Source organism: Dermacentor andersoni, chromosome 3 (genome assembly GCF_023375885.2).
Source record: "Dermacentor andersoni chromosome 3, qqDerAnde1_hic_scaffold, whole genome shotgun sequence".
Classification (NCBI taxonomy): Eukaryota; Metazoa; Arthropoda; class Arachnida; order Ixodida; family Ixodidae; genus Dermacentor; species Dermacentor andersoni.
In genome coordinates, this window is record NC_092816.1 from 23917038 (window position 1) to 23930173 (window position 13136).

At 48.2% G+C, this 13136-nt stretch overlaps 1 protein-coding gene across 1 annotated transcript; it reads right to left on the reverse strand.

Annotated features, from left to right (window-relative positions):
- Positions 1 to 1425: 1425 nt before the first annotated feature.
- LOC126518860 (uncharacterized) lies at positions 1426 to 12567 on the reverse strand. The gene is made up of 7 exons (XM_050168553.3): positions 12477 to 12567; positions 11619 to 11691; positions 6760 to 6854; positions 5847 to 5951; positions 3811 to 3849; positions 3221 to 3271; positions 1426 to 1628 (listed from the first exon to the last, which is right to left on the reverse strand). Exons 1-7 carry the CDS (start codon positions 12534 to 12536, stop codon positions 1518 to 1520), a joined length of 534 nt encoding a protein of 177 aa, XP_050024510.3. The 5' UTR covers positions 12537 to 12567; the 3' UTR covers positions 1426 to 1517.
- Between the last annotated feature and the right edge of the window lie 569 nt (positions 12568 to 13136).

The window sequence follows — 13136 nt, forward strand, 5'->3', positions numbered from 1 at the left end:
AAAGGAAATTTAAAGCACTGTAATTTTCTTTTAAATTTTTGGGTTTTACGTGCCAAAACGACTTTCTGATTATGAGGCACGCCGTAGTGGAGGACTCCGGAAATTTCGACCACCTGGGGTTCTTTAGCGTGCACCTAAATTAAAATACACAGGTGTTTTCGCATTTCGCCCCATCGAAATGCGGCCGCCGTTGCCGGGATTCGATCCCGCAACATGGTGCTCAGCAGCCCAACACCATAGCCACCGAGCAACCACGGCGGGTAAAGCACTGTAAACAAAACTGGTGAATGGGCATTAGTTCTTTCAAAAAGCAACGTATACATTCTTTGTTGTTGCTGTTTAAACATGTGGCTCCTTCCGACTACGAGGAGTTGGCCAAGAAATGGGTGGATAATTCCAAGTTATGACATAAAATATAATAATTTCTTTGGGCTAAGTGCAACAGATGGGGAAACTATAAATTGACAGTAGCAGTAACAGAAAAAAAGCAATAATCAAAAGTGGAGCTTCCTGTACCTCTATGTTGTTGTCGACGTCTCTGTAAATGCTGATACTTTTTCTTACGCTACCACAAAGTTCTATTTCTTCTATAGACAAACTCGAAGCAAACGTTCACGCCGTCGGCGTTGTCATCGGCGTTGTCGTGCGCTCCGTAGCGACGGCACACGCGCGTGACGCGCGCGGTGGTTTGGAAGAGACGAGCAATTCGTTTGGCTGCAAAAACGACGAGGCGAAGTGGACGCATAGCCAACACTGTACGCTCAATCGCCTCAGTGGCGGAGCCAGAACAGCTTCCGCTACTGGCAAAAGCATTGTGCACACGCACACTATAAGCACACCGTAGCTTCCTGATGAGCTGTTGTGTGTATATGCACTGGCCTGAGCGTAACAGGTAGTAAAGCTGATGTAAAGCCAATGTTAGTATTTCACTGGGCGCAGACACACCGACGGTGTCCCGTCGGTCTCATCTCACGCAACGCCGAGGTGCGAAACCGGCAACGCCGGCCATTAGCGGCGTTCATCGCGCCAGCGTAATGTGCCTACGCCAGCGTTGCGGGATGCCTGGTAGTTGCCAGGGCGGTGTTCCTTCTATACCCACACTGGAGTCGCCTTGCGTACTGAGTCGCGGCAGCATGTCGAACCCGCGTACGGTTAAGAACACCGTCCGAGGAGTTCAAGGACAGCGCTAAACCTTGCTGTCGCGCTCAATGCTTCGCTTTCCGGGTGAGTCTGACAGTTTTTTAAAGGTGATATTTTTGTAAGACGTTGGCGCCTTTAGGTGGCACCTGCTATACGCCTCGTCGTATGGAAAACAAATTATGAAAAAATCATTGAAAAACACTGAATACAGCCAGCGAGCACGAGAACATGCAAAATTGTATACGAGTGCAGGATCTTTGCTGTCTCTAACGTACGACGGCGACCTCACAAACATGCTTGAGTTTATTGAACAATGTCTAGAAACAATGCCCCCGCGGGAAGACGGGAGTCGGAGGTGGGAGGGGGAGGGGAGGTGATCACTGGGCGTGCACAACGGCAGGCGCTGCCTGTTCCTTCTCATGGGCCCGCCAGTGATCCGGTGCCGTTGCCAGGCAGTAGAACGCGTGCATCCTAGACAGCACGAACGCCTGCAGAGCGAGGGCGACGACGACATTTTAAACGCTGCGCCAAGCTTTCCCGCGGGCTGAAGGTGGCGCTTCTTAACGCAGCGTTCGCGCTAAAATGAGCCTCAGCGGAAGGCGAGAAAATCTTACGGCTGATTCAAGTTAAATGAACATCAAATAGAAATGATTATTTAAGCTGTATTAGTTAATTAGGATGTTGCAGTAACTGAAACGACACCCTTCCCGTCTGGGGAGGCTTGGTAATCTCAGAAACGAAGAAGCAGCGCGTGCGGCGACGCCACATTGAAATTACCCCGCAAGCTCTTTGTAACGTCACAGATTTCGGGAGCTTCTGTTGGGTTCTAATTAATGGTTTATCGATCGCATCCTAATCGGATCTACTGAGCTCTTCGCATCCTTAAGGAGTGAAGAGCTCAATGTAGAATGTTCTGATAACTCTGCTTAGGTTAAAACGGCCTCAATACGAGCAACTAGTACATTAAAATACGCTAAGTATGACGACATACCAGTGCTGCGTGGCTTCGGTGCGAAATTGAAAAAGGGCGCTTGTTATCTCCACTATCAATCTACTTATTTCCGTCAAACGAACGAAAACTGCGTTGAAGTACTCTTTACGAAACTAAATTGATTCAGTGTTGCCCTCTAGGGCCCCGTTGCGCACCGAGGTCAAATGCGCTCGCGAATTAGGTTACTAGGATCCGAAGGTGCCGTCACATACATGCAACATTAACCGTGATTGCATCTGCTTGATATGAGCTATATCGGTATAATCGGTTGCGGAACCATACACATGGCAGTGCAACGGCTCTAAAGCAGACTAACCTTGCATATAGGTCGAAATTTCCTATCTCTTTCACTCGTGCGATGTAGTAACGTGCTGACGTGGCAAAGAAAGCTATTTTTCATTGACACTTTTCAGTGCAAAGTTGAAAAGCAATGCGCGGCCAGCGAGCTCATTGTTGATGGAATTGGATTTAGTCAGGCCGAAGCAGAGTGCGTCGTTCTACGACAGTGAATACCAGACCGTAAGGATATTGGCTCTTCCTGTTCTGTCGCCTTAACACGGTGGCTATGACCGCCGCTCTATTAAGCTCGATTGATGTCGCTGGTTCGATTGCCGGGCGCTGCGGTCGCATCCCGATGGAGGCAGAACACAAAAATGCTCGTGTTATTAGATTTTAAGTGCACGTTAAAAGAACTGTGGCGACACGTAACGGCGCTTTGGGGCTAGTGCCAAAAGCGCATGCGCATGGAACAATCCTAGTTATCTTCGAGAAGATCGCAGATAATAAAAGTTCAGTAGTTGTTTGGGACACGTGATGTTCACTCGCCTTGCTCTGCCGAGAAGCGCGTTCCAACAAAAACCCGGGTAGTCAAAATTAATCCACATCCATCGGATGCAGCGTCAGCTTTGGGACGTTAAACTCTACAATTAATTTAACACTGCTGGAAAACTTACGCAACGATTGAGCAAGCAATGCACCGCTCTCATTTATCTTCGCTCGAATAAGCAATGCACGACCAGTGGCCAGCAAAAAGTAAAGTGAACGTCATGCTTTGTAAGCGTGCTTATAGCAGGAATATTATCGACTCACCTCACCAAGGAGCCAGGCTGTCGCGCTGGCTATTCTTGTACTGTGTGAAAACTGCGAGACAAAAAAAAAACAAAAACAAAATGGTGATCGGCCTCAGATCAACACATGCTTTCAAAGAAAATGAAACAGGGTTGAATCAAATTCAGGTGCGTGAAAAATCCACGGTTTCGGCGCACGAATTTGTCTTTTTAAAGTGACTTCAATATTATTCACGCGCTTCCATGTTAACTTTATAAGGAGGAACTAAAAGTGAATTGTGGTGTTTTACGTGCCAAAACCGCGATCTGATTGCGAGGCACACCGTAATGAGGGACTCCGAAATAATTTGGGCCACCTGGAGTTCTTTAACGTGCACCTAAAGCTAAGCACAGGGGTGTTTGCGCATTTCGCCGCCATCGAAATGCAGTCGCCGTGGCCGGGATTCGATCCCGCGACCTCGTGCTCCAGCAGCACAACACCATAGCCACTAAACAACCACGGCGGATTATATGGTGGGGCTGTCAGCGCAGTCAGTTTACCTTAATTTGCTGTGTAAATTTTATCTGCCGTCATGGCTTCAAGGTGTAAACGAGTAATTCCTAAGTGCATACCGTGTCTGCTGCACCCAGGAAGGACATCAAGTTCTCGGGCTGAAAGCGAAGGAGAGAAGTGGTGTGTAAACTGCCGTTCATTGAATTTCTAAGAACAATTAGTCACATTCATTAGCGCCGAATGTTGCATGTACATGTGATCACAGGTCAGCAGAACCACGGCCGCTGGATTTAGAAAAAAATTGCTTTTTTTTTCTTTTATCCAGTGCTGTGGGTGTACGCGCTGTGAGAACATGCGCGAGAGAGCTTGGTTGATTTGGACAACTGTCCATTATGTGTTTAAGTGTACATTATGTTGCAATGAATGCGAACGCGCCACCGTCATGCTTTCCAAATAATTGCTATTTGTCATCCACGCATTGGTTCTCGTCGCAAGTTGCTCAAATTTATTTCATGTATTGCATTTGAGAACCTCGACACGAGAGTTCCCCGACAATGTTGCTTTCAAAACAAATAATTTTTTTTATGGCTCCTTTGGAAGTTTTCGTGGTAGATCGGTGGCACGTAGGTCGGACTTCGGGGAGGGAAGGCGAGAGAACGTATCACGGGAAAGGGTGTCTATTCTAAGGGGCGAGGGGGAAAACCAGAGGAGGGAAGGGGGCGTACCGTCGTTTGTCTCACTGATCAGTGGTTTAAAAGGAGGAGGTCTGGATACCGAACAAAATGGTCTAAGAACGGGGGGGGGGGGGGGGGGGGGGGGAGACTGTCGCTCACTCGCTCGCTCGTTCGGCCTATTCGCTTAACATTGGCAATGATTGTCGATGGTTTCTGCAATTTCTTTTTTGCAAGAGCTCTATTACAACGACCTGCAGCGTACATAAGAATTGCCTGTGTTGCGAAAATTGTGTCAAACCACTAGCAATGCGACGCGAGTTAGCTGCAACTTATAATATTACAACATAATAGACAGACATTGTTAAAGACTAAAGGTATCAATTATTGAAGCTGCGGCGCCGTACTAATAAATGACAGGAACATAATGACGCCTGTGTATGCGTCCACGGCGAAGTGGTTATTAAGTGCACATAAAAACATGGCTCACGTGTCACAGCATCAAGGGTGAAGGAAGATTTGTGTGAATGGTCCAGTCATCGCAACATCTCTAGGGCGTGGCACCGCGCCACCTACGAAAGCCACCTTCTACACCTCAACCACGAAATGCACCCACCATTCTACTCCTATAAATGCCCACACTGTGACGCATACGCATCTCTCATACCTCTTGGGAACGTCTCTGCACAACAACGCCAACCCCCATCCTACATCTAACACCTGGGGCGCGATCGGCGATCATTGTTCGAAACGCGCGTTCACTTTGCGTTCAGTTTCGCCTCGCGCGATTGGCCTAGGACACGCCGGCGAGCGCGGCTGACGACGTCGGCGCAGCCTAGGCCACTGAGACGAAACTGAACGCGCGCTTCGAAGAACGATCTCCAATCGCGCCCCAGAAGATTTAGAGGCCGTGCTGTTAGGCTCAGATACGCGTAACCAGCGACAGCTGCATGGTGTGGCGGGCGGGTTCGGGGGACAGCCACAGCCGCAGGAACCCTGGCGCAAGTGGGAACACAATAACCAGCTTGCGTTTTTCTATTCTTGACTGAAATAGCGTTATTTCCTCTTCCACCTCCTGTTAATGAAGACACGCCCTGCAAATCACAACTTGCCATTATGCCACACATAGAGATTCCGCAAGACAAAGGGTCGGAAACTCCTTTACAGCTCGTTAAACATTGGTGCAAATCCGCTACGAGCACGCTATAAAAATTTGATGCGCCATTCTAAAACGAAGTCATCACCCACTAAACTCGCATCATTGCCATTAAGCGAGCTAGAAATAGGCTACATATACCAAATAAATACGCTAAAATTGCAGCGCTATGACTATTTCCAGTCGAAGATCAAAGAAAACCCATATACATTTTTTCAGCCTTATTAGCTTCGAAAATTGTTGTGGTCGTACTGGCCGTCGTGAGCCAGCAGATCGAACAGCACATGTGATTGCATTAAAAGCGAAAAAGCAGGCGCTTCGCCCTCACCATGATGACCGTCTCGTAGAGAACGCATCCGTACACGTACACCACGTTGCCGACAGCACGGAGAAGAATCCACGCGAAGGCAACCTTCATGCCTCTGGTCCGAGCCTGCGTAGAATTCACAAGGCGCCTATTAGGAGAAATAGTGACGGACTCTTTGACATTGTAGTGCATTCTATCATATTTGCGTCAAATTGCGCGCGCTACACCGAAAATTTCGAGGACATCTAAGCGCTGCTTATGAGTCGTGCATGGGATAGCATTAATGTCCAACTGAATGCTGCTGGGCGGTCCTTCGAGTTTTGCGTTGCAAGTAATGTACCATAGCGAGCAGCTGCAGCCTGCGGCGCGAAGGCCACATTACACCGACGTCCTGCGCGACGAGAGACCGAGGAAGCAGCAACGGCCACCAAGGCTGGTGTGTAGGCGATAGCGGTATATAGTATATACGTGCTGCCCTAGCCAGCAAGCAGCAGCAGCAATCTGTGGTGCTGGCTCGGGCTCCGCGCGCCGTCTTCTGAAAGCAAGAGCGAGGGTGACGTGGCGTCGCAGCGATGTCCTCTCCCCTCACGGAACACCTGGCGCACCAGGGCAGCAGCATGTGTTCCATGTCGCCCGCACTCCTACGCCGAGGCGCGCTCGTGATATGGCGTCGCAGCCAATGGGACTTTACGTTCCGTTTCACTGCTACAGATTGCAGTCGCCGGCTTTTTGGCTTAATGAGCCATTTGATGTTTTCGTATCAATAAAAACTTAAAGTAAGATAGCGTTCAAATGTTGCGATAGCATCTGGAAGCATTAGTTAGCCTCTCTTCAAAGAGGCACGTGATCTTCGGTCGTATTCTACACATGCCATCGCTGTTAAAAAGGAAGAGTGGTAATATGGGACGGAGAACGGATGATCTCCTTGGCTTACCTGGTTGGCTGACAGGATCCACCAGGTGCACATCGACATCGTGATCACGCGCACGGTGCCGTTGATAATAGCCCTGTAGTACTCCGGATAGTGGTCTGAAAGAGACGCGAAAAGCGCCACGAAATACCGTAGTTCAACTCATATGATTGAACAAACAGGGTGAATATTATCAGAAATAACTTTCAGGATATCAGAATCGGTACTCGCGAAGGCAGCCTGAATCAGCGGCGTTGGACTTTGTGGAAATAAACTCACCGGCAACAAACACATGTTCCGTTCAAAGCTATTTTCACGTGGCGTCGTTGTATATGCACTGTGTTGACGCAGTGGAAGGAAACGAATGTGCTTCAGAACGATGACCTTATGGGTAAGTTGGCATGCGATTCTTGAGAAAAGCAGCGTGATACACAAATATGACGGAAGCACCGACAAAGCGCTGGCTACCAACCGAAAAGTTTTGTTGAGATTATATATGTAAATAAATACACCTCAAACACAAACATGGTCCCACAAACGCTTGCGGTCCCGACGTGCTGCGAGGGACGCCTTGAGCTACCGATGCAAGCGCCCGACCATATACCGTTAGCGCACGGATGGTAAGCTGTGTGGTGCAACAGCGCTTGACGACAAGAAAGTAGAACAAGGCAGTTAATAACGCCGATTCGAACGGCCGTCCGCGGTCAGTCGTTTCCAATGGCTGGGCAGCCGAAACGCAAAACCCAGGCAGAGACAGGCGCCTGCCACTGTCTCCGCAGTGATATCGACAGTCGGAAGTGCTTCGGGGATGCCAGCGTGTGAAACGGTCCACTATGGTCGAGATGTAGCGATAGCCGTGCGAGAAAGGAAGCGGCCCAACTATGTCACCATACACATGGTCGAAGAGCTGGTGGGGAGACAGGAACCATTGATGCGGCGGCATAGTATGACGGGTGATATTTGTCACTTGGTACGCAATGCAGTTACAGGACCAGGCACAAACGTCCGCATTCACACGAGTCCAGACGCTATAGCGTTGACCAAGTGTTGAATGGCCCGTATGCCAGGATGAGCAATGTCGTGCAGAGAGTCGAGGATAGCCCCCCGGAACCCCGCGGTGATGAATGGGCTTGGAAGAGGCGTGGACACATCACACCACAGTGAGCATGGCGCTGACGGGCAATGGACAAGAATGAGATGAAGGGGGCAGAGGCGTTGCCGGAGCGTTTGTAGTTCGCGGTCGTTGCGATGCGACTCCGATAGGACTTTCCAGTCGATAGCAGAAGAGGTGAAACCAATGGCCACAACGTGAGAGAGGGCATCGGCTGTTCCGTTGTCTGCTCCCTTGACTTTCCGTATGTCCATGCTGATCTTGGAAATGTGCGCAATATGCCGAATCTTCCGAGCGACGTACTTTGGAAGAGTTCTTGTTGAAAACATAAGTCACAGGCTTCTGGTCAGTTCTCGCGTGGAACTCGTGCCCTTCCAGTAAGAGGCGCAAGTGTTGAGTGGCGGTGTAAATGGCCAGCAGCTCATGACCGAAGACGCTGTAGCGTTTCTCGACGGATTGCAGCTTTAGACAGAAATAACCCAAAAGGTACTATTATATTGTAGCAAGACAGCCTCGATAGCTACTCTGGAGGTGTCTGGAGCTACTCCGGCACGTCAAAACGAGCATGCACCAGTAAAGCTACCTTAGCGACGGCTTGTTTGGCAGCCAGAAAGGCAGACTGAGACTCAGATGATTAAAGCATTGCGGAAGACACGTTCCGTGGTACTTTAAATAGGTCGGTGATGGGCTGTAGTAAGGCCGAGCAGTAGGAAATAAAACGGCGTGAGAAATTTCCGAGGCCTAAGTACTCGCGAAGCTGGTAGACACTGTTAAGTTTAGGAAACTTCTTGACTGCCTCAACGTGGGACTGTAAGGGGGTATGCCTAGCGCCGAAATGCGATGGCCAAAGAATTCTAGCTCAGAGGCTCCAAAAACGCATTTCTGTGCACTGACGACGAGGGCACACTGTTTTGAAGGCGCTGGAAAAGTTCACGTAAGTAACGCTCGTGGTCTAGGACGACATAATATTCGCTGGCATTTAATATGACGTCGATGTACACGAAGGCCACAGGAAAACCACTTGTCACCTCAGCAATAAAGCGCTTGAATATCTGTCCGGCATTGCTTACGCCAAGAGGCATGCGGCGCACAAACTAACAAACCGAATGGCGTCATGATGGCAGTTTTTGGAATGTCGCTGGGTTCTACGGTGTCTGATTGTCGGGCTTTACTAGATGCACTTTGCTGAAAACCCTGTCCCAGTCTAGATTAGATGTGAAGTCCTGAATATGGGCAAGTGGGTAGCCGTCATGGGTGGTTTGAGCATCGAGAGCACGACAGTCTCCGCACGGACGCCAGTCACCCAGATCCTTCCTTGGAACAATATTCAGCGGTGATGCGCACGTGTTGGAGGAGGGACGAATAATGCCGAGTTGCAAGATGTGCTCGAATTAGCATTTAGTGCCGGCTGGACGCTCACCAAACAAACGGCTAGGACAAGAAGACACTAGAGAACTACGTGTGATGATGTGGCGGGTAACCGTGTGACTAACAGGTTGGTTCAAGTCACGTGGCTTTGTGATTTCTGGGAACTCGGCAAGAATTCTCTCGTAAAGGTTTGACGGCATAAAAGTGCGGATACCGATGGGAGCAGTCGACTTTGGAAAGAAGTCCAACGATGGACATGCGAGTAATGCCATCGACGGGCCATTGGCGCCGCACGCTTACATCGAAGTTGTAGAAGGACAGGAAATCCGATCCAATGATGGGATGGACGACGTCAGCGATGACAGATCCAGCGGCACGTGCGACGCAATCCAATGTCGATGGTGAGAGAACGAATCCCGACGTTACAATGGTGGAGGAGTTGACGGTGCGAGGAGGCTGTCCGCGAGGCTTCGAATGGTGGTCACTAGGGAGGGAAACACTACACTAATCTTGGCGCCTTTGCTGATAAGGAAACATATGCCCGGAATCCTGTCCATAATACTGAGTAAGCGGCCAGCTCGAAGGGCGGGGTGACATGCAGCCGTCAGTGATCCATGATGTCGTTGATTTAGGTGCACGTTAAAGAATCCCAGGTGGTCAAAGTTTCCGGAGTCCTCCACTACGGCGTGCCTCATAATCAGAAAGTGGTTTTGGCACATAAAACCCCACAATTCAAAAAATTACTTGTATCTTCATTAAAGATCATAACTCCCGATTTTACTGTGCTAAAATTATGGCCTAGGTTTGTCGCTACGCTGCCGCACATATTCGCAAGTGCCTAGCTGTAAATCTTTTCCACTGCCCTATCTTGCTGTGAAGGCCTCCTGCAGCGTCCAACCAGAGGCGGGCGCTACAGAAGCAAAGGGGAAGGTACCGGATCAGTGATCGCATTCAAATCTATCTCGCAAGTATGCAGAGCAACAGATGGCCTAGCCTGACTAGAGCTCTCTAAAAAAGAAAAAAAGAAACTGGCTGAAGCTCGCGTGCCGCCCTCTACTATTTGCACCAAAGAAGTACTGTAGTATCGGACAAGGCCGGGTGCAGCCGCATGCTTAATGCAGAGCTTTAAGATACTCCGCATGGCCTACTCCGCATGGCGTACATAGAGCTAGATATAGTACAACTAGCAAGCAGACAAACAAATCAACGAAAATGCTGGCTCTGCCGTAATCGAGAGTAGATGTAAGTATGAAATGGCAACCGGCAAAGCGGACTGGTTGGAGATGATACAAGGCACAGTCTTAAAATGGGTGTAGTGCGTGTTCGCAACGGTACACCGCATCACGTCACACCACATTGCACCACGCCATACTGTGCACTGGTTAGTTTCCTGTCACAGACAGAACCTCATTGCAAGTCTCGTCTCGGTCAAACAGCCATCCACGGTGAGCCGGACGCTACTGTCTTGGACGCTGCCGGACGCTACTGGCGCTACTGCCGGCGAGCCGGACTCGCCGCGGAACTCACGGACCGCTGGCGTTCAAAAGAGCACAGGCAACTCTTTCCCAGAGCCGAAGGATGACAATCAAGTGTATAGTGCCCTGTATCTGCCTTTTGAACGTCGCCCTCCTCCCTATTGAAAATGGCAAACAAAACGTCAGCGTACTAGAAGTTACAGCTTGAGCGATATTGTGAACAAACATTTGGACGAAGTCGGAAGCAATAGTTTTTGTAACTTGTTTGGGAAGCAGCTGGCGTACGTAATGCGATCTTCACTGGTTGCCTGGATGATTTCGTTTTGTTCTCGCAACTTGTCCGGATGTTCTCGTTTGAGTGCCCGGATAACAGCTATCTATGGCTTTTCGCTCAAAGTAACTAGAAGGTCGCCGACAACGGGAGATAAAAGCATTTCATGCTAAAAGCAGACAGAAACAAATGCATCATATGGCGCACGTCATTCTGGCATTCCGTTTGGCACAGTTTCTTGTATTTATTTTATTGTTTTGTTATTGCTACAGATAGAGCTTTTCGAATCGCCCGCGAGAACTACCTCCGCCGTCCTTCTCGGCGTTCCGGTAGGTGTCCAGACCAACTGCAGATGACGTCACCACCACTTTTGGCGCGCGCAGTCAATTCGGAATAGTTTCTGCGACCTATACCACCACTGAAATACCGCCCTGTTCTACTAATCACCGAAAAGATTCGTATTGACTGCATCGGGAAAAAGAAGTAAAAAAGGGCGGCTGCGAATAGGCGCAGTTACACTTTTCTATATTATTTTGTTTCCTTGGTGTGAACACCTTAACATTTCGACCGCTAGCGACAAAAATACAAGACGTGCTATATCGATGAGTCAAGGAGTGAAAATAAATTTCAGAAGTTTACCACTTGGATTATGACTTACCAGATTCTGGGATTTCTGAAATGGTTGCTAGACTGTACGTAGTCTCGCCCACCAATGCCAGGAAGTTGGCCACCTTGAATTCAGAGAACAGTGGATAATGGCTTGCACCCGAGTTTGTTAGATGCGTATCGAAAAAGGTATTTCCAGCAGAAAACACTGGCACCGTGTCGCGTAACTTCTTTTCTGGTGTGCGTACCAGTGTCTTCTGCTGGAAATCATTTTGCAGGATAGCGGCACAGATGAGACAAATAAGAGCACAAGAGCCATAGCCTCGTAAATATAGCAGTTTTATAATAGCTTAAGCAAATAAGGCTAGTAAAACAGCAGGATACCGTCAGCAGCCAGCGCCTATATTGTCAGTCGAGCAATTACAAGAAAGCTGTCTTAAACGATTAAGCATAACACTTACCACGGGGTCGTGTTCACTGTCTTGATAAGCACTGTTAAGCACCACGGAATTTGTTTTTCAAATAGTAGCAACATAAGCTAGGATCTAGCTGATCTCTAGATGAGATAAATTAAGCAAACGTATTGCCACAATGTGCAGTGCCGGTGAAATTGTCGACACAGCACCAATCCTAGCTGCGCTCTGCTGGTGGTACTACGTACTACTCTTTCATGCGTATATCGTAACACAATCTCCACGTGACAAGAGAATTCCCGCTCAGTGTGCCCTTGCATCGTTTACGCGTGATCAAGCCTTACATGTGTTAAGCAAGAAATTGTTCCAAGACAATATGACGCGTCGTTCGGCAGATATGTTACACTACATAGTCTACATAGTATACCAGAGCGTCCGCAGCACAAAAAAATGCTCATCCTTGCGATTGTTTTCATGGTGGAGAAATCCAAGCTTACCCCGTAAATGAAGACAACAAAGCCTACGCTGGGCATCTGACAACATGATCCGAAGAACATGGCGTGTGCAGTGATCGGTTTGATCAGCAACCGTTCTGGAAATGATGATGATGATGATGGCCTCATGTTATGGCTCATACCCACACTGGGGGATTGGCGAAGAATTGCGTGCTGAAACGATTACCTATTCTTTTGAAGTGCTACTTATTCGATGAGAAAAAAAAATCAAGAAAGAGAGATAAGGAAACATACCAAAACAAACAAATTACAAGACAAAAACTTCGCCTACGTTTACTTCTTCGTTCACGCGCAGGAGCGAGAATGGGGGTGCACAAGCAGCAGGTGCAGCACCGGCAAGGATGGTATTATTATTATTATTATTATTATTATTATTATTATTATTATTATTATTATTATTATTGATTGTTTAATGGCACAAACACATCGTAGGAAACAGGCCGCGAACCGGATAGTAATATGATTTTTTTTAAAGAAAGGAAGAAAGTAATCGAAGATGCGAAAGAAAATGATAATAAATTTAATAAAATAGTGTGTAATAAAATGGTTAGCCTTGCATAAACAGGTAGAGTAAATAGAACGATGATACTTTCACAGTCTTGATACTCGAAACTTTGTTTTCGTTGTTCCGACCTTATACAA

Bases quoted from the DNA above. Each gene is read 5' to 3' on its own strand.
- LOC126518860 (XM_050168553.3), bottom strand. From the start codon at position 12,536: ATGTTCTTCGGATCATGTTGTCAGATGCCCAGCGTAGGCTTTGTTGTC. The intron at 11,692-12,476 runs GTAAGCTTGGAT...TCTGAATTCAAG, and splicing joins TTGTTGTCTTCATTTACGGG to GTGGCCAACTTCCTGGCATT. The intron at 3,850-5,846 runs GTGAGGGCGAAG...CTTCGCTTTCAG, and splicing joins TCTACGAGACGGTCATCATG to CCCGAGAACTTGATGTCCTT.